Here is a 27,922-nt window from a genome sequence, read left to right as displayed (position 1 = left end):
TCTATGGAAAGTTCCTTTATTAATCAAATCAGCAAACTCAGCTTTCACTAATTGAGAAGATTTCACAACAGAAGAAGAAGTATCACTTAATTAGAGCTGGTTTAGGCTCTAAAGGATATGGAAACATAAATCCACAGCTTTATCACCTCACAGCTGGACTCTAACTGGTACAAATAAAAGATAACATGTCACTTCTGTTTTGGCTTGGCTGTCCTGGCTAAATACAAAATTAATTTTAAAAAGGTTATAGGTTGTCTTTCAAGCCTCCCTGTGGATCGGCTCTATTAATTTCAATCCATATTTTACCTCTGGGTCCCTGAGGTCATTTTGTCAACAACTTCTCTCATTGGCCCCGTTTTCACCTAAAAACGACTAAAGGTCATTTAAGGTAATTGAGCCTTTGCATTTATTGCGCCGAGACTCTTGTACAGTTTGCCAACTCACATAAAAACCTGTCCAACAACTTAAAATTTGAAATAATTTTTAAAAACCTACCAGTTTTGGGATCTCACTTGCAGGTCAAATGCTAAAGAATCAGTACCTTGCTGAAGAATTTTCTATATGGTGTAGATATGAAAGCTAACTTTGTCTGCTTTACAACAGCCCATCTTTACTGCATAATAATTGAAAATCTTCAAACTAATTATTTAACTAAACATGTTTTTTTTCTCCCTGTAGTAGTTATTTTCAGCCTAATTACTATTATTTTACCAAATGACATTTCAAGTTGAGCTGGTGCATTCTTAAACACTACAATTAGAAACAGCACAAACGCTAAAAGTAAAAATAATAAGGGAGGATGAAAAAAGAGAAGAAGAAAGGGGAGGAAGCAGCGGAGAGGCAGGGGCGGTAGAGGTGGAAGAAAAAAAGAGGGATATTTATACTCTCTAGTCCATCAAGAGCTTGTTAAGCACGCAGCGGTAAAACACAGAACGACAGCCAGATTTCGAATAAATAAAAGAATAAGGATGACATCAGCTGTAGAACTGCAATCAGTTACTACGAGTGGAGAAAACCAGAGAGGAGGATGAAAACGCAGCTGAAGATTCATTATTGTAATTATGCAAACATAACGCTGTTATGGGAATCCTTTTTCACAAGGTACATAAAAACTTAAATAACAAATAAATATACTGACATAAATTTAAACACATATTCAATATATAAATACAATATACTGACATGTATTGTTTGTGACATGTTGAATTTTAAATGTGAAGTGATGTCTAATGAAAGAAGACAGTATATGAGGGCAATAGAGTGAATGCTTGGTCAAATAATACAAAGATATTTGTATTTGATGCAATTAGTGACTTCGGCTAAATATTGTAGAAAATCATAACTCTAACAGTCTAATTAGTGCATCTTGGGGGCATGGTTAGCCTTCTGAATGTAAAACAATCCAAACAGCACGAGAGCTGAGCTTTGCAAATTAAGCACCAAGAGAGATGGCTGCGGATCTGTGGGATTTCCTTATGTAAATATTTTTACTTGGGTGGTGATGGGGATGTCAGACAACTGGCTTAAAACAGTCAGCTGCATCAATTTCACTGAAACCTCTGCAGTGGTTTTAATATGATGAGCCAGCATCTGTGGAATTAAAGATGTATAAAACTTATTTGAAAAGTTGGTGGAGTTACGACAACTCTTAATGTTAGTTGATGCTAACTTAGGCTCCTAGAAATTACATTTATCACACCATGTTTTTTGTTAATTAACATATTTGGCAAGTTACTAAAATGATTAAAGCCAAGCTATTTTATTTGCTTTTCGCTGGTATATCAGATCATGCAGAACATTGGTGTAATGACTATAGCACTGATATATTTTATAGTTATGTGTAGACAGTCAGAAATTGGGCTAGGAAAGGACTGTGGTCTGGTTTAATATATAAAATGTCTTGATACAAAATGAACTGAAGGCACAGTCTTGTCGCCTAAATCTACATAGAGATGGGAATCACTTGTCAGGAGCTGCAGCCCACCCTTTACCCACCTCTCTGTGACTGTGCTGCAGTACATACACTAAATATAGCACTTCATTCACTCAACCCTGATCCCAAACATAATCCAGCCAAAGATTACATTTGTCAATGCTGAGAAAGCCGTGCTGTATCACGTATATAAAGTAGTAATGGACCTGATGTTTTTTGTTGGAGTTTTTTTTGTGATGTTTTTTTGGGGGGGGGGTGTTTCAGAATTTGCGAGCCTAAAGGAGTTGAAAATGAATTTGTCTTACTGGTATCAAGGGAAGATGAGATGCATGAGATATTCTTACAGAAGCATTTCTCGTTGCAGGTGTAAAGAGGCTTGTAGCTCTCTGTGAGCAGCGTGACTAATCCTGTTGACTTTTAGTTGTGTAGAGGGGCAGCAACTTGAAAGTCTTGGCATCACTAGAAGAGGAGGATCAATTCTCTGGAGTTAAAAGTGCAGCAGCACTCTGCTGTCTATGCAAAGACAGTGATGATGCACGATCCTCTTGACCTTCACACTTCCTGTTGTGTTGTTTGGCAAGTTTACTTTTAAGCTCTCTGTCCCTTGGTGCATTGGAAAGGCCCTCCATACACGTCTCTTTTTGTCTTTTTTGGGAGGATAATATGGAGGATTTTGGTGTTGAGCTGTGGATATTGTGGGAATAAATAAATATCTTTTGAATCAGCATTTGTACTGGGAACAAAGGAACATCCTGATGATTGTGAATAGAATTTGTAAATCCGTAGCTTAACATAATTTTCCGTTGCAGTAATGATGGCTGCAGCTACTGCAGGGACCACAAATCCATTTTTAAAGCAAAGACATTTTGTTGTCTTGTCAATTGAGAATTTGCTGAGCCTATTTAGGGCTGGATGACCAGAAGAGAAAAGCAGGCAACTGCCCAAGGGACTCAAAGGGCCCCAGTGTCAATGTGAATTTGCAGTAATCTAATAAAAATGCAATTTTCGGGAATATGCACTATATTATCAAGCATTCATTACTGTTCCTCTTGTTAGAGTCATTCCCGAACCCTGAATGAAATCCTTTCTGTCTGACTTTATCTCTCTTTTAGGAGAACCCATACCTATGTAGTGACGAGTGCGATGCCTTAAATCCAGACCTTGCCCACCCTCCTCAGCTGATGCAGGACAATGAGCGCAACGGCCTAATTACCTACTGGCAGACAGTAACATGGCGAAACCACCCACTGCCCCTGCTGGCCAACGTCACCATGTCCTGGAACAAGAGTCTGGAGCTCACAGACGATATCCAGATCTCCTTTGAATATGGCCGCCCTACGATCATGGCTCTGGATAAGTCCATGGACCACGGACGCTCCTGGCAGCCCTACCAGTTCTATGCCGACGACTGTCTGGATGCATTCAACATGCCACCCAAACAAGTGCGCGATCTCTCACCTGCTAACATCACACGGGTCATCTGCACTGAGCAGTACTCGCGCTGGGTTGGCTCCAAGGGTGAAAAGAATGTGAAGTTTGAGGTGCGGGCACGATTTGCTGTGTTTGCTGGACCTCGGCTACAGAACATGGACAACCTGTACGCCCGAATGGAAAGTATGAAGGGACTGAAGGACTTCTTCACCTTCACCAACCTTAGGTTGAGGCTGCTCAGGCCTGCCCTCGGAGGTACCTATGTCCAGAGAGACAACCTACTCAAGTACTTCTACGCCATCTCCAACATCGAGGTACCTGCCAGGTGAGAGCCACTTTTGACTACATCTTGATACAAATTCACACCTTTGAATGTAAAATCTGATTATGAACATAAGAAATTCTTTGGTGAGAAGAATACAATACATGAAACTATTAAGAACGCCGTACAGGACAAAAAAATAAAAAATAAATAAATAAATAAAACTATTAAAAACATATGTGTTAAACTGAAGTTCACTAAGAGGAACATTTGCAAAGTATTAAAACTCAGACAGATTTATATATTTATAAAATGGGAGCCATTTTATTCGGTTTATCCAGTTATAATACCTTGATAAAATACCAGCATCCTTTTTAAAATCAAACATCACTCTTAGTAAGAATAGCTTAACAAGGGTTAAAGGGTTTTGTCAAGGGCACAAATAAATGTTTGAGGATAGGAGCAGAAATCTCAAAGATGCTCAGCTACTAAATTTCTGTAAAACACATTAAAGGCCTAGACCAGTCAGCAAACGCCTGACAACCTCCAGCTGCTAATGAGAAATGTGTTCAAAATCCTGTGTTCAACAGCCAGCAACAAACAAACCCATCAGGGAAGACATGTTTTATGTATGCTAGCTACTCTTCCTAGAAGTAGCTAGAAGTAGCTAGCAATGACTAAAGGTAAGCTGCAAAATATTGATATCATCATTTAAATAAAATTAAACTTTGTTTTAATTGAAAACCATTTTGACAATGACTTACATAGTCTCCAATCGAAATATAAAATACCAAAGCAAAACCACAACAGTTCAATTACATCAGTAACAGTTTTCCATTTCATATAACTTGGTAAGGGTTAAATCTGAATCATATATCAAATTAAATGCCACTGAATCTTTTAGCAAATCTTGAATGTAGCTTTGTATTTTTTAATGTTATTGTATTTGCTTGAGTTTTTTAGTAATTAATTCTTGCTTTATAAGCTGTATGTTGTCTGTAAACTTTGGATGTTTTCAGTCCAGTTGCTATAGGTGTACGAAATGAAGCACTTAGCCATGCATTCTGCCTTTACAAGCATTTGTGAAAGAATGAGTTGTTCTAAAGAGCGCCGTGAATTCAAGCGCCATAGTGTAATAGGATCCCACCATTGCTGCAAATATGTTTGTGAAATTTCTTTCTAGATGTTCAACAATCAAGAGTGGGTGGTATTATTGCAAAGTTAACATGTTTAGGAACCTCAGCAATTCAGCCACAAAGTATGAAAGTTAAAGGTTCGTCTTTTTAGTTTCAGTTTTTTAGCTTTGAGGATGATTTCCGTCTTTGAGTTTCGTTGTTAGTGAAAATGTTTTGTTTTTATTAATTTCAGTGGAAATTTGAAATTTTTTAAGTGAGAGGCGTATTTTTTGACATTGATTGTTCGGACACATTGACATTACATTCACACAACTCGACCAAAATAATGAAGGTCTTGATTCAGAACGGCGAGGTTAATTAGTTCAAAATATTGATCTTATGTATGAAAATTTTAACTGGAGCCTTCTGTATGCATCACAGTAACGATCAACTAGACCATTTCTCTGCAGAACAGTCAGCACTCTGTTTAACTTAAAAAAAAAAACACTGTACGCTTGCAGTCGTTGACGATATAGTGGGATGTTTCTCTGTACTCACACTATTTGGCAGAGTACAGTCAACGGCTTGGAGAGAAGCCGCTTGGACCGATAGACCAGTTTTTCAGGGTAGCTGATACAGAATTAACTGGCACTGCAGCCACAGAATGCAACATCCAGCACCAGCTATAAAAGTGAAAGTGTTAATTTTACATGCGTACACTGTTTAATATGAGATTAGTGAATCTTCGCAGACCAGATCCAATATGGAACTGATGATATTTATGCTTGTAGTTCAGTATTACTTTTCCTGCACTCAGACATGACAGATAAGGTATGTTCACCTGCCAGTGAATGTACCCTCTGTTCTGACATTCAGCCACACACTTTCACACACAGCTACTGTGATCTGAGGGCATTTCAAATGACACCCCCCCACCAACCCCCACACCTCCACACATACTCTCTCTCAGCCTGAGTCCTGGTCTGGCTGTCACTGGCCTGTGAAGACAATGATTAATGACAGAAACACGTGGCCTCGGTGGTCGAACGTAAACCGCCATCCACATTCTGCCAGAGGAGCCGGGAACCCTTACATGGCAACTTTGTGACAGTGAACGATGCCCGGGCCGTCATGCTGCTGCTTAGCATCAACAAGCCATCTTTCCTGCCTTTCAGAATTCTTCCAGAATTATTATTCCAATCAATACAGCAGGCTGACATTTGAATGGTATTTAACATCCTTGTTGGGATGGCATGGACTCAGAAGAAGAAGGCATAATTTGTGTGTGTGTGTGTGTGTGTGTGTGTGTGTGTGTGTGTGTGTGTGTGTGTGTGTGTGTGTGTGTGTGTGAGAGAGAGAGAGAGAGAGAGAGAAGCAGACAGGGGTTGAGAGTGAGATGGGGAAAGTGAAAATGAGCTACTGTTTGAGTGAGGCGTTGACCGATGGGGCCTTTGTGTGTGCGTGTTTGTGTGTTTGTGCGTGTGTGTGTTGAGTCAAGGTATGGGGGTGGGGGGTGGGATGTCTGATAAAGTCCTGAGTGGATGCTGACACAGCACACGCACACAAACACAAACAGCCCTCTGGCAGTGGTGAAAGGGCCTGCAGGTATTGATCACAGCCACTTTTCAGGCTCAGCATAGCATCAGAGAGAGCAAGGGATCGACCCCTGGCTGCAACAGTCCCTCGCCAAACCAGAACCGCAACCAAACTCCGAAAATGTAACAATCAACCATTTCTGGCTTTGATATATTCGAGCAAACTCTTTATTTAGTGGCCTACAAGCGCGCAGCATCTAAGAATTCATCATCACACATGAAATCCCCGCTGTGCCACTCTGCTTGAAACAGCTACACCTACACTGTTAGCTCGGGGGAAATTTCTCTTTGTGTACGTCTCTTAACTTCTCTCCTCATCCTCAGAGCCGGGCCAGTGGCAGCTGGTGATAGTGTCAGCGTGTGTTGGATCTGGTGACAGAGGAGCCAAATTTAGCTCTGTGGAGATGACTGAGGCCAGTCCGTCTTCCGCCCTGGCCACCCACACCTCCCGTAACATAATCAGTAATCAATAAGTTATTCTGGGCTGCCAGGAGGAGTATTAGGTGATAGTGGTGGGGGGTCCTCAACAGTACAGTACAATCAGGAGTGTCTGATGCTTACGGCTGGGAAATTGATTTTAGGGGAGCGAGACGATTAGTCAATGTTCCCTGGACAAAAGGCTAAGCCATTCCATCTCATCTCATCTGGCCTTAGTAACATATTAGGATTTCCAATGCTTAAAATTTGAATAATGAATATTCCACTCTGCTGGAGCTCCGCCGGGGACAGCGCGCTGAAATGGGTTTTATATGATCAAGCCCGAGTGGCAGTGTACCACAGGTCGCAGCAGTAATGAGATATGCTGGTGTTATCGATGGAGAGAGGCTTGTAGTCACTTCCTGACCGTATTGTATGTCCCCGGGCCTCTAGCTGTGGCTCTCTGACTGAACCCAGTTAAAAGTAATTATTATTGGTTAACTCTTTTTAAAAACCCAAACTGACCGCGGACAGAGACAGCAGAGCAAGCTGTTTTCCCATCAAACGGTGTAAGATGTTACCTCTGTGGAAAGCGTTTCACTTTTATCTGACGCTGCATTGTCAGAGTGACTGGTCAGGCTCTAAAAAGCTGGCACAGGTATGCGGGAAGTCAGGTACTTGGGGGAGGATGGGGGCAAATGTTGCTGCTTTATCAATAAATAGGTAACCTGATAGGCCATTAAGTGCAAACGCAGGCAAGTTGGATTTGATGAGAGTGAGGTTGTAAATTTAGATTTGTGGACGCGATGAAAACACTCAGCAAACCGGATCTCGGGCGAGCGGCGAGAGGGCGTCTGGGGTAGAGGACAGCCAGAGGTGGGGCGGGGGGTTTTGAAGTGGGCAGAGTGGAGAGAAGGTCAAACAGAGGCAGCGTGGGGAAAGTTAAATTGGATCGGGTTGATAGAATATTATCATAGGATTCAGCGTCACTCACTTTGTGTTGCAAAGTTCTCCCAAGGTTAACTGTAATGAGCAAAAGTACTGACTACAATTGAAACTCTAAGCCAAGGTGTTTGGGGTTTTAAAAGCCCTGGGCTGTATGTTCATTTTACAGGCTATATTCAAACCCCAGATCTGGCCATTTCCATATCATTGATGGGCCATGTGAAAGCCATCTCCAACCATCAAAGGCAGAGTAGCACAGCCTCAGCTCTATCATCATTTACATCATTGAAATCACATTCACCGGGAAGCTTCACTCATAAGCGGAGCTCTCAAATTCTCCCTCATTCATTGGACCTCCTTCTCTCCATCCCTGTTCCCGGTGTTCCATCTGTCAGCTGGAACGTGGCGTGGACTATAGCAGGCCGTGCCTGGCCCGTAGTCTACATTATGGATTAGACATAGGGTCATGGATAGGGCCTTTTTAATGAAATAAGCAGCAGGTCGTACAGTGGGTCTTTATAATGGAATAAGGGAAAGGCTCTAAGCTCAGGAAAGAGGCAACTAAGTGGATTAGGGGCCAAGACAGAGAGGAGGAGATGGAGCAGGATGAGGAGATAGACGGAGTCTGCAGCGCTTCTCTCCCCTCGCTCATAATCGCTGCAGCGTCGAGTTCGCTTCTGCCTAACTTCTCAATTTGATTTGATTGGCTTATGGAAGAAGATGACATTTAAGAGAAGCCAAGTAGTCTGAGCGTCTCTTACTTCTCATTGTCAGTGAGCTGAGTAATGGGTGCGATTTGCGCAGGTACATTACAGCACCGATTATGTTTCTAGAAAACATTAACGATCCTGGTATGCAGCTGGGGATATAAATTCAGATTTTAAATATTTGTGTGCACATAATTTGTATCAGTGTTTGTAAAATAAACCCATCACTGACACCTCTATCATTTTTATTCAATCAGTATTTTTTAAAAATCTATAGGCTTCTGCAAACTACAGAACAAATGGTGAGGGGAGACGTGTCACAGTCATAGACTGTATCCAAAAGATGACCTTAGCCACCATGACATCACCTAGTCAGATAGTGGGTCTCAGTGAGAGGTAAATCCACCTGGGAAACAAAGGGAAGCTCCACACTTATACAGTTTAGTGAGTCCACAGCCACAAGGCAGCTATGTGTTAATGCTTACCCTGTGTTACTGGTCATTATTTACAAATAAACATCATATTATTAAAAAAAAAAAAAAAAAAAAGAATCGCAATAAACTTGCAGTTGGGACCAAAAAGTAATCTGGGAAATGTTTATTGAACTAATAAATCAAGGGAGTAGAGGTGTAATTTCCTCATAGACAAACTTGTTTCTGCAACCAGAGAAGTTGCCCCCTGGTGGCGATTGCAGAGACTGTGTGTTCATTATTATTTATTATATTCATTTTAACACAAAAAAGTAATCAACTAGACAAAGGCCAAACAAAGTTTGAAACATCATTTTGTCAAATACTGTCAACTACTAATTGTTTAATAATTAGCAATATGTTAACAGCCTTTCATCTCAAATAAGGAGGCCCTTGGGCAGCTAAAATATGTAAAGAGTATTAATATCAATACCACTGAAAATACATCTGCAGGCAGAGGAACACAAAGAACGTTCTCTGGGCTTTAAACACTAATTACAGCTGGTAGGCCCAGTCTTGTCTGAAAGGCCCATCTTTTACCAACAACTAATTATTCTCCAATAGTGAAAATGAGTTAAGAGCTGACCAGGCAGGAAACAAGGCACATGAATGCTAATGATATTCAGAGTGTTTGTACACGGTCATGTCGTTTCATGTCTGCTCGACTCATTTATCCGTCGTGTGTTTGTGTTTGTCTCAGTGCCGGCCCCATGCTGACAGCTAATGTGCTGAGAGGTTTAAGCTCTCCATCTCCTCACAGACTGGAACAAGCTGGCACAGAAAACTTTCCTGGTGTTTGTTAACATGTTGCCGAGGGAAAGAGCAGTAAAAGGAGTTTTGTGTGAATTCTTTCATGTACTCGTACATCTTCTTCTTTTGTGGTTTTATCAAAACAGCCGTTGCAGCAGAAGTCCTTTGTAATTCTCCAACAAATGGCTTTACTTCTGTTAAGTAAAATGCTGTAGTCATGAATATTATCTATAATGAGATGTGTTTCAACTTTGAGAAAAAAATAGAGGAAATTTAAAGACCTTTTTTTTAGGAACGTTAGTTTTTTAATGTAAATTATTTTATTGCGCCTCGTTAGGTACGCTATTCATCACCTACGAGGAAACGTGCTGATTCTACCAGAATCCAACATTCAAAATCAGTGTGTGTGTTTACACTTTGCACTGACAGATTTCCATTGTACTGATGGGATATCCACAGGCAGCTAGTGTGTTAATGCCATCAGTCAGTGACGTGAAGGGGGGACATTTCTGGTGCCAAATCTTTAGATTCTTTATGAAGACGTTTTAATTTAATCTAATTAAATAACACCGCAAAACCCAAAACGAAACACGACATGGGCAACACGCATTGTGAACGAATCCGCGCTTTCTGGAGCAGAGGCTCCTATCTGGGCTTCCTTTCCTCGGAGGATTGTATAATATCTGAGGGGTTGCAGAATGAACAAAAAAATTAATTAACAATAAAGAGCACTTCTCCATCCATTAAACCTTAAAATCAGTTAATCTGTCACTTTAATGCCCCACTTTAATTTCTCTTTGGTACCTTTGAATACAACAGACTGCAGCTCCTTTTATTGATCTAAAGTTTAAATGTTGTTTTTATGTTTTTTTTTTTAAATAAAATTGCATTTTATGGAGGACTGCTTCAAAGAAAAGTTGTTTTAATTTAATCTTTTATTTTTGTTTTTTTTAGCAGCTCTGACAGTGACGTGAATTACAATGCTAAGAAGTTGTAACTCATTAAAACCTGGAAGTCACGATCCTTAAGTAACCCTGATTAAGTAACCCTGCAGTCGCACTCCATCCTACAGGAAGGACTAATTAGACCCCGAAAAGCTCTCAGTGCTTAATCCAATTGTTACAAAGCTCTATCGTTGTAGTAGAAACATGAATGAGGATGACGGGGCAGGTAGCGGGAGATCTCGGAGGCCTCGGCGTGTGTCCGTTTCCCTCACCGGAGAGCAGATGCCTCTGCTCTGCTCTCTCTTTTTTGGAGCCTCCGGTCTTTTTCATGTCTTGATTATCTTCCAAGGGTGACTTTGACTTTGGAGACTGTCACGCTATTTTTGAATCACACCAAAGTTTCCTTTCGTGTCCTTTGCAAGAGTGAAGGTGAGAGGATGGGAGGTATAAGCCTGGATCAGGTGGGGGAGAGGGGAGAGGGAGAAAAGAGGGAGGCAGATGATGGATTAACTCCTAGTTTCATGGGACTAGCTGGGGTGTGTGATTCTGTGATGAATGATGCGAGGTGCGATGCTCTGTAAATATTATTCTCCAGTTCACACACAGCCACCGCCGCGGTGCACATCATAGTCTCGCATAGTGTCACAGTCTCGCCACATACTCGCCGCATTTTCCAACTACAGTTGAAAACTTCCGCATTTATTCTGTTTGATGAGGAAAACTGCTTTGTGCTTGAATACTGCCACCTTTCACCACCCTTCGTGAATGAAATACACAGTCTGTGCTTGATGTGCGATGAGGAGAACATAAAGGTGGTGGCTCGTATGTTCGGGGAACCTTCATGCGTGGCCCACCCTTCCTTCGCCCAGACTCCTCCCCTCCGAGTTATCTCCCTCCGAGGCAGCCGAGGCTCCGAAACGGATCACTTTTTAAATCATTCATGAGCACTCCCCCAGAAAAGAAAGGCATGCAGAAAGCTGAGGGACCGGAATGAGGAATGTGTCATTGCTCCCCTCATATGCGATGATTTATGACACAATGGTTGTAACTGATTTGATAATCACAGTTTATTTCCCCTCCAAAGGGAAGAAAGTTATAGTCAGCGATTTTGCCTGTTTTCCCTTTATTCCACGTCTTTTTTTTTTTGTTTCACAGATTAATTTTTTTTTCTTTAATCCCCGCCCTCTTCGATTGATTTCTCTTTTCTTCTTAAACGCCCTCGCCCGCGCTCGCCAACTCATCCCATAACCATCCTTTTAAATTCACAAATACAATAAAGAATACTCCCCACCATGCGCCAGCATCACGCCCTACCCAGCATCTGGTGAGGGGGGAATCTCTTGATACCGCAAGCGTGCTTTAAAGCTGAAAAGCATGCTGGGAATTGTAAGTGAGAGAACATGAGGTAGAGGGAGGGTGTCCTTGGAAAGATGGCTTGTTCTCAGTCGGCCACATTAATTAGCATCGCATTATTACAGGCGTGGCGTGCTCGAAAGCACACAGCGTCTTCGCTCCTGGAAGGCGTCTGTCATTACTAACATGTAGACAGGTAAACAACTCGTCAACTGGCGCCTCAACGTGAGAGACAATGTGTGTTTGTCTGCGAGGAACACAACGGCTCACACTGTGATCAGCCGCCGTTTGATGTCGGAGACTTTCGCTCTTACAGCAGCATCGTCCCATCATGTGCCGCGGCGTCTCAAAGTTTTCAAACCAGCAAAACAAGGCAGCAGAAAAAAAGAGACTAGAGAATAAGAAAAATATTGAGTTGTTACAGCTATTAATGATAATTAACACCTTCCACAACCGTCAGGCCAATACTGTTGATCACATTAAGTGATTAAGTGAGAACATCCATTCATTTTCTTAATTGCTTATTCAGTTCAGGGTCTCCAGGGGAGGATGGAGCCAGTCTCAGTTGTTACAGGCTGAAAGGAGGGGACACACATGCTGGACAGGTTGTCTATTGCAGGGTTTGGGGAAATCCATTGTATAGAAATAGACCTGAAATGGCTCTAAACCACTACCTCCGGACCTTTCAGCTGTACTGCAGTCTGCAAGTTTTCGCCTTCTCAATAATTCTCAGCACTTTTCTGACTTTTTTGTCATCTGCTGAAGACTCATCTTTATCTGCTGATGTAGCCCAGCCAAAAACTCTATAACAAGATATTGTTCTGTCAACTGTGCTTTTCAAGGTCAAGAACTTGCTGCAACTTCCTGCTATAGTAGTGAAGGAGTACAGTTTAGTAAATAGCTCAGTTTACTGACCAGTTTCTCATATATTCCTTGTAAGTTTTAATTAGCTGCTAAATACACGAAGAATAAAGAATTAACACCTTTTTTTCATTTATCACATTATGAAAAAGCTAAATTATTAATCATAACGTCAGTTTAGTTGGCTGTGTACTTTTGTGTTTCTCAGCTAACCAGCAATCTGATATTAAGTCTCCAAAAATAAATGAGAGAATATTAACAAAGTTATATATGCTCCATAGTGTATTAGGGTTAATTAATGCAATTTGTACTAAAAGTAACAAATAAACACAAGCTTCTTTCAGCTACTCTCTCGATTTGGCCAAGAGTTTTACACCAAATTCTCTTCCTGACGCAACAGTACCAAGGAGTCTTCCCAATCTCAGTTAAGGAATCTTTCACGTGCTCGGCAAATGGGCTAACCTGTACTCTACGTACCCACGGATAAATAAGTAAATAATAGGGGTGCAACGATACTCGTATCGATATTGAACCGTTTGATACAGTGCTTTCGATTCGGTACGCATATGTATCGAACAATACAAAATTTTTAATTTATTTGATCAACTTTTCTTCTGACGATGCTGTCTGTGTTGAGCACTCAGTGGATCTGAGCTCGACAGTGCAGCCTAGGCGGAGTAGTCGAACGCAGATTCACTGAGCGTAGGGCAAGCTAGCGAGACAGAAGTTAAGCTCTCCTTGCAACATGGCAAATTGAACCTCCCCCACCCTCATTCAGATCTGGCGTTAGGAACTATTTTGGTTTTCATGTGACGTATGACCCTGAAGGTAAGCGCGTCATGGACTAAAGTAAAACAGTATGTTGGATGTGCCACGCAATGCTCAATTACATTGGTGGGAACTAGTGCGTTAGCCCAGTTAGCTCGTTAACGTGTTGGCCGTCCAGCCCCACGCACGAGGTGATCCGCGGTAGCTCGTTAACGGAGATTTGCCGTGTTGTGGCGTTAACGTCATTTCAGATTAACGCTGACAGCACTAGTGGGAACACAACGAATATGACTGCACATTTACTCCGACATCATCCTAGTGCAAAGACAAGTGGAAGCAGACAAAATCAACAAGCAGGCATGCTACAAACTTTACCGGAGTCATTTAGACAGCCGTTAGCACATGATTCTCCTTATGGGGACCTGATATGTTTAATATGCTGCTGAGAGTATACCCCAGAAGAAGCGTATAGTATAGCTTTATTTTGGAAAGAGCCATTTCTCTGTAATAAACTCTCTTTTCCAAAGATGAGTGATATCTCGATCAGATAGATTAATTTTTTTATTACTTTGTTATTTCAGCAACATTACATTTAAAAACTGTACTTTTGAGTTAAAATATATTTTTATACTTTTAATAAATGACAAATTAAAAAGGCATGAACATTTTTTTTTGTATCGAAAAAATATCGAACCGTGACACCCCTAGTAAATAACAGCTTAAGTTTAAAAGCAACATTTAACAGATTAAATTTTAAAAGATTAAAGTAATAGATTAGACAATTGTTGTAATTGACAGCCATGCTTTATTTTTCAAGCATTAAAAAAAATAATTCCACTTTTTTGCGTGGCTAGAAAAATGTACAGCATTCATAAAGCACTTGATATGGTTTATTTCTAATCATTATCTCTATTAATAAGAATCTTATTATAATGATTGTAGGAAGTGTATGCATTCATTTCTGGCTCTCTTCCACAGAGTCTTATAATCCGCCCCCCTCCGCTCACACCCAACCGGTCGTGGCAGATGACTGCCCTGGTTTTGCTAGAAGTTATTTCCTGTTAAAAGAGAGTTTTTCCTCCCCACTGTTGCCAAATTCTTCCTGACAGGGAATTGTCTGATTGTTGGGGTTTTCTCTGCATTATTGTAGCATCTTTACAATATAAACACCTTTAGAGACTACTATTTGGATTTGGGCCTGTATATATCAAATTGAATTGAAAGTTTTCTGGTGATTATCGCCACCCATATATATCATTCTGTTATGTTATGTGTTCATAAACAACCCAGTTTCTGTCATTTGGCTACATACAGTGGGCTAGCAAAACCTTAACTTCGCCAGTAGGGTTTAGGGTGGGGTTTCTTTTTTTTTTTTTTTTGCATTAATAATAGGAACAAGTCACCTGTGCATCTTTCAGCACTACAAACTCATGGAGAGTTGCAAGGTCGGTCAAAGAGTCGTTGTTTGTTGAAAGAGTCGTAACAGCAAACGTGACTCCCTCTCCCCGAACTTTAACAAATCATGTTTTCAGGGGTGCTTGGGTCTTATTAAGACAACCCACGCGGGCTCCCCTGTAGTTTGTACGCTGCTCCCCATCCCTTTCAATATTTCATACAAAGTCACCCCCACCACACAAGTTATGCCCACCATCCTCACATATTTCACCTGAAGTGACAAGAGGAGGACTGATCAGTGAATTCACCTGCTCCAAGTGAATCTTTGAGGTCTTTATTATGCTTATGAATAGAAAATACTGTGCCCTTCGATAAAAACGGCTTCATGTTAAACCTCCTTAAAGCAGAGTTCATTCCATTTATTGCAAAATTATGCTGAGAATTTGCCTCAAAAGAGCATCATTATGTATATAGTTTAAATGTGACTGTAATTTCATTCAATTCATTTTTTTCCTCCAGTAATTCATTTATAGAGAGATTATTAAGCAGAATATAACAATTACTGAATAAGCGACACAGTTTCAGCCACTGCTTAGAGTGCTATTAAACACTGTCCTTTCTTCTTCTTTTTTTAACAAGGACCCCCAAGTTTTACTCTTTGTGCTAATTGTCTTGCTAACTGCACTGGTGGGGTTTTGAAGCTCTGCTTTCCTATTTCCCCTTTCTCCTCCTCTGTTCCTCTCTCCTCATCTCCTCTGGCCTGCGGCTTGGGTAGCTCTCCTCTTGCTATGACTAATGATGTTCTTTCAGTCTCAAGGTTTTAGCAGGATAATTATATTAACCCTTGTCCTCTGGATGATCCCAGCTCAGCTCCTCTTCCCCAGGCATTCTCCCCTCCACGGTCTCCACGGAATTAGACTTTAACACATACGCACATACACGCACACACAGAAACACAAATTGTGCTGTAATACAAAAACTGTTTGCATTCGCGCGTGTATGTTTGCGTCTGGTGTGAATGCACATGTTCAAGTTTTAGTGACTTTTGGGAGACTTTTTACAAACTAGTTTTTTTTTCTGCTTAAATGAAAGGACATGCACCTAACAAAAAGAAAGCATGTATAGTAAAGTAATTAGATGAGTGGCTAAACACGGGTAAAAGCCTGCGGGTGTAGGTTTGCAAATGTGTTTGCACAATGCTAATTTCTGAAAACAGATTTGTAAGTGCATTCATGGTTCAAGTTTCAAGTTCATACAGCGGGTATATGCCATCAGAGAGAAGAGATCCACATATGAGTTTTGTGATATACGCAACAGCTTAAAAAGCCTAAAAAACAACTTAAAGATCCTGCAAAGATCTATATCGCCCTTGGGGGTTTCAGGACTCTGCGGGGGACCACACAACAGGAAGAACCTTGCATATTGTCCCGGAGTTTCTGTTTCTTCATCACTTTTTCACCCCCCCCCCCCGCCTCCCCACAAACGTACACACACCCAGCTGCCTCCCTTCATCTATTAGGTCATCTTCCTTGTTTATATCTTAAATAAAGGAGGATGTATAACGACTCCCTCCCTCCAACTCACACCCAATTTCTTCTCTCCCCAGGTGTTAGTCTTTGCTGTAGTGTTCATTAAAACACATTCAGCAGCAGTAAGGACTCTGCAGGGAGGCTGCACTCTAATATCCAGCACAGTCACACGGTGAGCTCAAGACAACCGGGGGCCGGCTGGAGCAAAAGGCTGGACTCTCTCTTTAGTGAAAGAGGGCTTAAGATGCAGTGACATGTCTGCCTCAGTACGACAGTGTCAGCCAGCCTGCATCATTCATGCTGCATCATGCATCATGAATATTACAATGCTGGCATGCAGGCTCTTAAATTACCACCTGCCAAGTGCCAAATGCCAGTAAAATATGTCTTGTGTGTACGAATTAATAAGGGTCACCCATCACAGTGGTCACTGACTTTTGAGGGTGCATCTATTCATGGGTGATAACATTCAGCATATGTTATTTATAGTGCAATAACTTTTCATCAGAATCATGTAGAGACGACCAAACAAAGAAAACAAAACTGAAAAGAAAGTAAATGGCCTGTATTTGTATAGCGCTTTACTAGTCCCTAAGGGCCCCAAAGCTCTTTACACAACCAGTCACCCACCCATTCACACACACTGGTGATGGCAAGCTACATTGTAGCCACAGCCACCCTGGGGCGCACTGACAGAGGCGAGGCTGCCGGACACTGGCGCCACCGGACCCTCTGACCACCACCAGTAGGCAACGGGTGAAGTGTCTTGCCCAAGGACACAACGACCGAGACTGTCCAAGCCGGGGCTCGAACCGGCAACCTTCCGATTACAAGGCGAACTCCCAACTCTTGAGCCACGATCGCCCAAGCAAAAATGCCGATGTGGGGCTTTCTCATTTCTGTCTCTATACTAAACACAGAGATTAGTTTAACTGTAACTAACGCGCATAAAGAATGAATGACAGTTTCTGGCTGCATGAGAGGTTTTCTAATTGTTTTTGACGCAGAATCAAAAAATCTAAGATTCTACTCAGCAGCTTCAAATACAAATGCTATTAATGACTTTTAATGATGTCACATATTTTAAGCTTTTTTTAATGTTATCATTTTGATTCATTGTCTAAAGGGGTTGATCAGTCAGCACAGTTGGTTGATGGTTCTCATCTCAGTGTGTCAGGCTTTACTGTTCGGTCACACCTCCCATGGCGCTGCACTAAAAAACACAAGGTTTTCCTTTTCATCAGTGCCGTCACCCACTGGCCCAACTGGTCACGGCAGGTGTCTGCCTCTCTCTGAGTCTGGAGGTTTCTTTCTGTTAAAAGGGAGTTTTTCCTTTCCACTGTCGCCAAGTCCTTGGTTGATTGTTGAGGTTTCCTCTCTATTATTATATAAAAGGCCTTAAGGCGACTCCTCTTGTGATTTGGTGTTGTACAAATTGAACTGAACTGAATTCAATTAAGCAGTGTAAGGGGTGGCAGTGGAGTGACAACTTCATCAGCCAGGACACTGCAGTTCCTGTTGGGAGCTTTGCATTTTAAAACGTTGGTTCACTTCTGATTCTGCTTTTGCTTTCTCTTGTTTGGGTGCTTTGTGAGGTTTAGGAAAAGACTGTTGCTTGAGTTAAGACATTTCTGTCCACAACATTAACCCTACATGACTGAAAGGAAGCTCACGTATACCAGTGCATTTAAATCTGATGTCAGATGTGTTAGGAGATAGATTTATCTCGGTGTTGCCATTGTAAGGTTTCAAGGTGTGTCATGATACCAGTGCCTATGAAAATATCTGCAAGACGCTGGCAGATTTGACAAAGTGGCAGTATTTGATGCCTGGTGAATGACTGATGTATTTAGGGCAGAGGCAGGCAAAACATGAAGGTGTCAAAAATGCCAGAAATGATTATGAATACAGCAAGAAAAACCAAAGCCAATTTTTTTTTTTATCTTCTTTTCCCTTCACCACACAATTTTCTTCATTTGTTAACAAAAAAAAAGGGCCAAAGTTTAATTTAAATGACATTTTGAAAAGAAGAAGAAGAAGAAGAAGAAGGAAAACCAGCACACCAGCATCAGCAAATTTAATTTGTTTCCTCACTTGCTCTTTACTCCATATCCTTCCCCTGGATATCTACATCCCACTTATAGAGGCTCCATGGGGACCCTGCTCCTGTTTTGGAGCTATGGATGTAGTCTAGGGTCTGCTATATTCATGGCTTTACTAACACTTTTTTTTTCTAATACGCAAAATCAAAAACTCGAAACGATTACAGGGGGTTGCCAGGGTAACAACTAAGAGCCTGTACAGTTTATAGATGTACAGTATAATGAGTATTGCTTACATGCCCATTAAAGCAAACTGCATGTTAAAGAGGGGAACTGAACATTGGCAGCGTAAATGATTTTCTTACAGACCAAAAATTTTAAGAAACCAGACAATCTCCTCCTGGAACCAACTCTTAAAGCAAGTTATATATTCAGTGTTTAACTGAGTAAGAAAGTCATTTACAAATTGTGACCACATAAAGTATCACAGGAAACAGCAAAGAAAATAAAAAACAGCATATTAATTACCTCTGCAGAGTGAAAGGCCAGCTAAAATGGTAAACATTGGAACCTGAATTGTTCCAATGTATATCTCTGTCACTCCTGGCAGCCTCTGCTGTGCTCAGGAGAAAAGTCCTCTGAGGTCCCGACTGGAGAACAGGATGTGCTAAGGCTCCATTATTTAGATGTTTGATGCTGTGCATATAGTACATACTTCAGAGAGCAGGTACCTCAAAGTGGAGCTGGAGTTAGACTGCTGTACTTTACATGGCCAAACCTGACCAACTGCAGGGCAGCTCTCAGGTCCGAGCACCAGCTAGGGATGCATGCAATAGCCATTTACTGTATGCTGTGTTAATAATATACATGCAGGCCTATTCCCAAGCAATCTCTCCCTGTCTAACTATCCCACTGTCTAGTGCATAATCACTTGTTTTTTTTTAAATTTAGAGCAAACTGTGCTAAAATAATGAATCACCCCAAAAACGCACCAGGGAGGTCACACGTCCCAAAACACTGCACTGTAGAAACACACACAAACACACAGTGTACAAATTCACACAGGGTGTGGATTGCAAAGACAACCAAGGTCATTCCTTTGAATAATTTAAAGTGTCTTTTTGCCGGACTGTTCACTTCAGTTTTTTCCCAGTGCCAAAAACATGCAGTGACCCCTCAACAGTGAACATATTTAGCAAGTGGTGCATGTGTGTGTGTGTGTGTGTGTGTGTGTGTGTGTGTGTGTGTGTGTTACAAAGAATGGTAGCCCATAAACACATAGTTCCCGAGGCCTTCCCCTTGTTCGAGTAGATGCTCTTTTTAAAACCTTTCTACAAAAAAAACCCAAGAACAAAACAAAAAGTTCAAACTAAAAAAATGGAAGGCAGGGAAGGAAGGATTGATTCCGAAAATATATCTAAAGCATCTGTGTTTTTTTTTGCTGTCAACAGTTTACATTAGATAATGACCGATAAAGTGCTTGGGAGGAATGATTTGTTTAAAAAGATGTCATCAGCTCTGCTATTAATGTGAAAGAGTGGGAGGGACTGAGAGAAAACATGTGAAAGAACTGCTGTGGTTGTGAAAAGAGGCAAACTGTAATTCCTGCTCACCATCCAATAGCAGGGGTGGTCAGTTATAGATTACCTGTTTAGTCTGGAGCGAGAGTGGGAGTACACGTGAGTGGATGGATGGATAGCTGAGCGGGAGGAATAAAAAGATGAGGTGTGGTAGAGAGGAGAGGGAACGTTTGAAGAAGCTCGTGCTGCTACGGAAGGTTGCACTCGAGGAAAATCGATCCTCTCCCTTCAGAGAAAGAAATTTATGAAGCTGGAACATAAACGCAGTCATGTCCAATTAGCTGCTCTGAATTTACAAGCCGAGGCAGGGGAGGAAGTGGGAGGGGACGTGGTGATAAAGACTTCAGCAGAAGCCAATAAGGCGTGCTGTTGATCAATGATCTACGCTTCATGGAACTCCCACTTCATACTCGGTTGCTTCCTCATATGCTTGGGATGCACTGTGCCGTAGGACTTTCCTGCAGCTGTCATCGTCTAGCCAGGGGAAGGACGTATACGACGTGTATGCAAATACGGTTTTCCACAAAGTCATTGGTATTTAGAGCTAAACACAGCTGAGTACAATCAAGAAAACAACCGACAGGAAGTAACAAGATACAACAAGGGACAGAAGGCTTGAAAATGTAACAGGAAATGAATACCTGAACCACTGAATAACTTAAAGGAAACAAACTGTAACACAGAAAACAAGTGAAAATACTGCCCTTATCTGCCCGTGTGAATGCAAACAGTTTAGAAAAAGCACACTTTTATGCACGTGATCATGATAAGAACCGTTTAGAGAACTGAAAAAATGTGTGATGTGCTACGAATTTACATTTGATAAGGTTCTTGCATAGAAAGTTGAATTAGCCAGTTAAATTTTGAAGGTACATCTATTACCTCTGCCTATAAATTAACATTTCAATGATTTCATTGTTTTTCTTTAATTTTTAAGTTAGACTGAAGATGCCCTTCACTCTTCCGTTTTTATACTCAATCCAATCGGTCTTCCAAACTATTTGTGATCTAACAAAAAAATATATATTCAGAACATGTTTTGAACTCTGATTCAAGGGGCACAGAAAAAACAATTTGTAGACTCAAACCCATCAAATATGCATCATTCTGCACAGAGAAGGTCAAACATTTAGACACAATTGACAAAATATAAATTACAAAAAGTTTCTGGACCAAACTACGAGCTCAAAACCACAGAAACTAAATCAAATCTGTACAAAATCTGGCATTGTAGACAAACTGCTGGACTATTGCATTCGTTATGATTATAGTGCACTTCTCTGCCTCTTTTATCAGCCCTGTCACAGAAATTGTGTTTATGTAATATCAGGATTACACTTTTTAATCAACATAATGAGGAAATCTGGCGAGCTGCAAACTAAATCTATCAGTTCACTGAAAATGTGTTTCATTTGTTGGATGCCAAAATATCCAACACTGCAATACAAACACAGTTTGAACAGTAGCATAAGTGTACCACGTAGTATAATTACACTGTTTTATGGGCACAGCACATAAAACACTTTCCTGAGGTTACTGAAATGTGCTTTTCTTTCTACAATTTAGCTAAAACCACAATCATAATACAAATGTAATTTATTACAATACTTAATACAGCCTCACATTATGTATATCCATCTACCTCATTCCAGTGTGGTATAGAAATAAACAGATTCATAAAGCAGTCACTTTTGTCATTATCTTAATATGATTCAGGTCTCTCTGGATGTTAAGGCTTTCTGTCTCTGGCAAACAGGCCCTGACACACAATGCCTATTAGCCTCTCTCTCTACTATTACTACAGCAGGTTGTTTAGCCAGTTGTGAGTTTTCCGGTTTCCAGAGAGGGAATAGTTGCAAGTGTCGAGTGGGCCTTCTCAGTGACGGTTGATCGAACAGAGAGTGGAGAAGGAGGGAGTCCTCCTGCTGGGTCAGAGCCGCATCAATGCGGTCTGTCATCACAGGTTAGAGCACGTCAATGCAGACCCTCCCTCTACTCCTCCTCCAACTCTCACCGCTGTAGTCGGAGAGGCAGGCAGACTGTCAGGGCTTTGACACAACTGCCCTACTCCCTGCTGTACTGACTGCTCAGCCCCCCACATGGTCTAAATCCCCTCTATTTTCTCCTCAACCCACTCCTCTCAAACACATGTCCGCAACCCAATTTAGTCAATGCACTCTTCGGTGAACACTGATGCGACTGGCTAAAAGGGGAACATACGTAAACTGACAGAAGGGGGAAAGAGATGGAGGATAAAATGGGAAAACAGAGATCAAGAGCCAAAGGAAAGGGTGGAGGCGATGGATTTATTTTTTTTATTTTTTTTTTTGGGGGGGGGGGGGGGGGGGGGGGTAGCAACAGATACAGTGGAAGAAGAGTGCAAAACAGAAAATAGGAGAGAGGGAGTGATAGCGATGTCCCTAGAGAGGAATAGAGGAATATGCTTCAACTACAGTAAAGAGACAGATAAAGCCCCATTAACTGCTGCTTCCAGCTGCTTTCTCAGGCTCTGCCACCACATGACTCCCCCTTGATGTTTGTTTATCTTTCGTCTTATTTATTCCCCTAATTGCTGCGTCTCTGCTGTCTAAAACAGGCAGTCTTCATATCATTAAATACACATGGCCGACATGATTTCAGACAGACATGCTGCGGGGAGAATGGACAAAGACAAAGGCAAACAGGGCTGGACACAGATGCACATAGAGAGATATAATAATTATATGCCCTATAATAACCACCAATCTGCAATATGTCTGAAAATTGTTTCAGGGTAACCTGAAAATACCCTGCTCAAAAAAATTAAAGGCACATCAGATCTCAATGGGAAAAGAAACATGTTGGATATCGACACTGATATGGACTGGGTAATGTGTTAGGAACCAAAGGATGCCACGTCGTTTGATGGAAATGAAAATTAGCAAACCCACTGATGCAGCAGGTTAGTCCATTTTACGAAATGTTATAGTTTGTACAGCCCCCACGTGCTCGTATGCATGTCTGACAACGTCAGGGCATGGTCCTAATGAGAAGACTGTTGGTCTTCTCCAGACCCTGCCAATACTCGTATGCCACCAGCTCCACGGTGCTGAGGACAACATCATGAAGTCTGCCTTTGATTGTTTGGTCAGAGACATTCCCTGCTGGTCATTTTGTAGCTCTGGCAGTGCTCATCCTGTTTATCCTTACACAAAAGCGCAGACAGTGGTCTTGCTGATGGGTTAATGACCTTCTACGGTCCTGTCCAGCTCTCCAGAATCTCCTCCATTCTCTGTGCTGGGAGACACAGCTGGCAATGGCACACATGCCATCCCGGAGGTGTTGGACAACATGTGCAACCTCCGTAGGGTCCAGGTATCGCCTCATGGTAGTGTAGGTTAATGGAGTGTATGTAGATCGCTCCCATGATATGACATTAGCTGATATTTAATAACCGCAATTCTACAAAATACGTTTAAATCCAACTAAATAGATTTTCATTTCCTGTTTTCATGGCCAGGATGTAGTTAGGTTGTGTTATTTGGAACTTTGGAGATATATTTATAAAAGGGAAAGTCTGGACAAATAAGTGGACACATATGAATCAAAAGCTTAAACTCTGCTGTAATTATTTTATACTGCAGAGCTTAATGTATATAAATTGGATGAGTTTGTCACTAACAATTCAAACTGTAAAGCACCAATTTGCAGGAATTTGGAAAGCTAGTACATCGTGCACTTCAGGTGGTGCAGAAGAAGTCACAGCTAGTTCATCAAGCATTTTCTTAACTAAAAACAGTGTCACACAGCCCATGGTTTGTTGGGAAATACATTTTCTGCTCACGGTGTGTTAACATCCTGCAGCGGTCAGTGAACTTCACTTAACATAACACCAATTTTGTTTATATCCTGTATTCTCACCAAACACAAGAGAAGTCTAAAAAAAAGTCTGTGTTTGTTCATGTTCATTAGTAAGCAGTCGTCTACTTTCTGCACACTGCTGCCTAACTGGTGCATTATGGCCTCATGTAGGTCAGCAGAGTTGTGTAAAATTATTGGCAGAAATATGCATTATGTCACTCGTGTCCATGCATGTGTGTGAGAGAAGAACAAACATGCAAGGGATCACATAAGCATCAAAGAAACCAAGACTACCTTTAAGGCAAAAATATCCTTAGATATCATAGCAGCTAATTAAATCAATGGTTTCTTGTATAGACCGGAATTCATTTGCATTCTTTATTTTTCCCCTGTTCCTAGACACTCTTATTACCCTGCTTTCTCTTGCCCTTCCCACTCTCCTCCTCCGCTCACCTTCTCTAATTTCATCTCCCCTGTCTCTCCCACTCCAAGCAAATAGACTGTTGTGATGGATCCAGCTGTCCCATCTTAACTTCCTTCAGCTCAGAGCTGATTCTCCCACTTTGATGACTTTGCAGCGAAGGCAGACATCTTGCACATTAACATATGATTGTGCCCATGTATTATTTGTGTGCGGGGGGACTGGAGACAGGGATCGGGAAAAATCCCAGTGCAAGCTGTCATCCGAAAGAGAGACAGAGAGAGCTACAGGAACACTGCACTTGAAAAGTTAAGAGTGTCAACATCATTCATGCGGAAAGAGTGCAAGGCTAGATGTACTCCGAGTCTTCCTGGGTTGTCCTGTGTGGAAGGAGTCAGAAAAGGAGGTCAAGGAGATGAAGCGTCCGAGAAAAAGTTTCAGCCTGTGAGACTCTGAGGCTTCCTGAACGCAAGTTAATTAACAGAGAATTTTGTTAAGATGAGAAAGCAAGTGATATTTCACAACTCGAAACACAGACCCACACAAACACACATGCAGGTTTTTGTGCTCTCCAGCTAAGTGACAGAAAGAAGGCCATTTCTGATGGCATGAGGCCCGTGAGCCTGAAAATGCACAGCAGCATACCTAGAAACCGCTCACTCTTCCTCAGCATTGTGTTTAATCTCCAGCTTCTAGGTTTTGGACTCAGCCCGCTTACATTTTCAAGATGAGACAGATGAGATTTATCACTGAAGATACAGGAGATGAGAAGTAGTGATATGTTCGGCGCTGTCAGTCACTCAGTGCCGGCATTAGTCACCGCGCCTCAGCTTCTCTGATCTGTTGTCTGTCATCGACGCTCGCAGACAAATGCATCACGCGAAGCAGAAACACACACACAAACGCGCACGCACACACTCGTCTCATTTGAAACACGTTCGCTCTCGCGCACGCACCGTTCTCTCCATGAAAAAGAGATGTTCAATTTCCGTCTTTGCTAAGTGGACAGCTCGTGTCCTTCAGGAAGCAGGCAGTAAACAAGGCCTTGTTGGTGGATGGATTCTCTGTGGCACATCCTGTCAACTCCTCCAGTGATCGGAGAGAAACTGAGGTAATCTGCGCGACTCTGTGTAAGACTCATGGTGCAGATCAACTGTCTCGATTTCTTTCCGTTTTAAGTTTTAGTCATCATAATTCTGTCCCTGTCATATTTTTGAAAGTCCCCCCCACCCCCAAAAAGAAAAAATGGATGCAAAAGGAAGATTGAAGTAGTCATCTCGTCAGAATACAGAGGCCATTCTTTGAATATTTGATGCAGACGGATAGGTGTTCACTCCAGTGGAACAAACTAGATTGGAGTCCAGTCGCTCATCTGGAAAAGGCTGTAATTTAAAGTCGTAGCTGCCGAGTGTCCTTAAGATCCTCATTTCCTTTTTTTGGCAGAACTTCAGCCTCTGGATCAGCCCACCTGGGCCCTGTCCTCTGCTGAGGTCAATTGCCCAAAGGTGCACACACAAACACACACACAACCACAGAAGCACCTACGCTCAGATGCTTGAATTTCACCGGCACTAATTGCAAACAATAATTTGCTCAGAAATGACGGTGTCAGAAAGCAAGTGGATAAATAGATTATCAACAGTTGTGGCACCTTCAGTGTACTCTGATTTATTTTCTCTTTAAAGTCCAGACTTAGTTGGGGGGGGTTGAGAAGGGAAAAACAACATTAACATATACTTTGACTCACAAATAAATAAGCTGATAAAATTACACTATGCAGATCTCATAGTACCATATCACTCAAATAGAGTACGCCACTCTCGGACTGCAGGCTTGCTTGTAGTTCTTTAGCTGTGTTTTATGGAACCAGCTCCCAGTTTGACTTCGGCTGTGGCAGATGGCTGCTCTTCCCTGAGTCTGAGGTTTCTTCCTGTTAAAGGGAGTTTTTCCTTCCCACTGTCACAAAGTGCTTGCTCATAGGGAGTTGTCTTGTTGTTGGGTTTTCCTTTCTAGTATTGTAAACAAATGTTGTTGCAAATAACATTGAATTAAACTGAATTCAGTCATTGTTTTTGATTTTAATTAATTTATGATTAAACTAATCAGCTGATTCCACTGTTACTATAGTTACATATTAATATTGGCAATAATAATTTGTGTAATGATTGCAGCGTAGTAATATCTTTACAATATGTTTTGAAAGATATTAAAAATATGGTAACATACTTTTGATTAAATAATTTCATGAGTGCATTATTTAAATTAAAAGGGGGTACTATATGTTCATTTTACAAACGTCATTGGCTACTAGCAGTCTAATATAGAGGGCCATTACTAACACGAATGATGTCATGAAGTGAAGATCCACACACTCCAAATAACTTCTAAATAACATTAAAATTGTAAATTATGTTCAAATTCCCAATGAAAATATTAGTAACAATAAAATAAATCCACATAGATGCCGTACTAACATTCTCCTAGGTCTCACCAGTAGTTTGATATGCACCAGTGATCCATGTCAGACTACTGGCTACAGACTACTGCTGCATATCAGATTACTATCAGTGATGCATCACTCTGTACTGGAATTCATTTAAATAGCAGTACAGTCCCACTGCTTTTTTCTTTGTTTGTTCATTTTTTTTAAATTGCCTGGCAGCGGTTTTGTGCAGATATCAGGTGTGGTGTACGGGGGTCCTTAATAGACCAAACTGAGGTGATCTGTATTTTACCTAGGTGTGCTCTAACACTATATCACCGGTAATTAATACTGAAATACCTTCAGGCATTATGTTCCATACAGGGCTCCCTTGTTTCAAGACAATACAGTAAAAAATGTTATGTTTGTTGTTGTGATTTGTGTGTTTGCTACCTGAAGACCCTTGTAAAGTTCAGTAAAAGTTCTGATGACTGAGGGCTGCTAAACGCTACCAGTTTCTATTTGATTTCATGTTATTATTATGGTAAAGGACCTTTACCCTGTTCCAACATACACAGTCACTGCTATTTTGTTTTGTTATCATTTTCATATTATTTTCTTCTGTCTGTTTTAGTGCTTATCCTGTTAGTGTGACTGAGACGTCTGATACTTTTATACTGAGAGTAATCACAAAATTTTTAAAGAGGGATTAGTTAGTTAGTCCAGCTATTGCACTGATGTGCTGGCAGATTATCCCATTGTTACCAACATATTAAAAATACTACTACGATCACTGTTCATTGATATGTTTAAATGTGAAAAAAAAATCATGAGTCAAATAAATAAATAAAAATCATATGAGTACTTATTACTCATATCTCATGTGTTCTACTGTCAGTTACTTCTCTATTTCATATACTATTATACTACTGGCTATTATAATCATATTAATGCTCAGATGTCCTGTAAAGTGGTAGTACTAAATATTGTACAATGTGTGACAAAGGGCTAATAAAATTTCCAGGAGTACAGATCGGCCTTTTTAAGTTCCCCCACAAGCCAAATATATTTAGTTTAATATTATATGTGATTAAAAGAAAAACCTCACCTATGACTTCTTGCAGCCAAAAAAATTGAAATAA

At 41.1% G+C, this 27,922-nt stretch overlaps 1 protein-coding gene across 2 annotated transcripts in view; it reads left to right on the top strand.

Moving 5' to 3' along the window:
- The window catches only part of LOC120713970 (netrin-G2), a 77,027-nt gene that overhangs the window by 13,676 nt on the left and 35,429 nt on the right, over positions 1-27,922 (top strand). For both annotated transcript variants that reach the window (XM_039999943.1, XM_039999944.1), the window contains exon 3: positions 3,046-3,689. In XM_039999943.1, coding sequence (XP_039855877.1) covers positions 3,046-3,689 — 644 coding nt within the window. The remainder of the gene's footprint in view (positions 1-3,045; positions 3,690-27,922) is intronic.

The sequence above is a fragment of the Simochromis diagramma genome, unplaced genomic scaffold, assembly GCF_900408965.1.
Source record: "Simochromis diagramma unplaced genomic scaffold, fSimDia1.1 OVJJ01000596.1, whole genome shotgun sequence".
Classification (NCBI taxonomy): domain Eukaryota; kingdom Metazoa; phylum Chordata; class Actinopteri; order Cichliformes; family Cichlidae; genus Simochromis; species Simochromis diagramma.
Note: the sequence above shows the minus strand (reverse complement) of the source record. Positions and strands in the feature narration are given on the sequence as shown.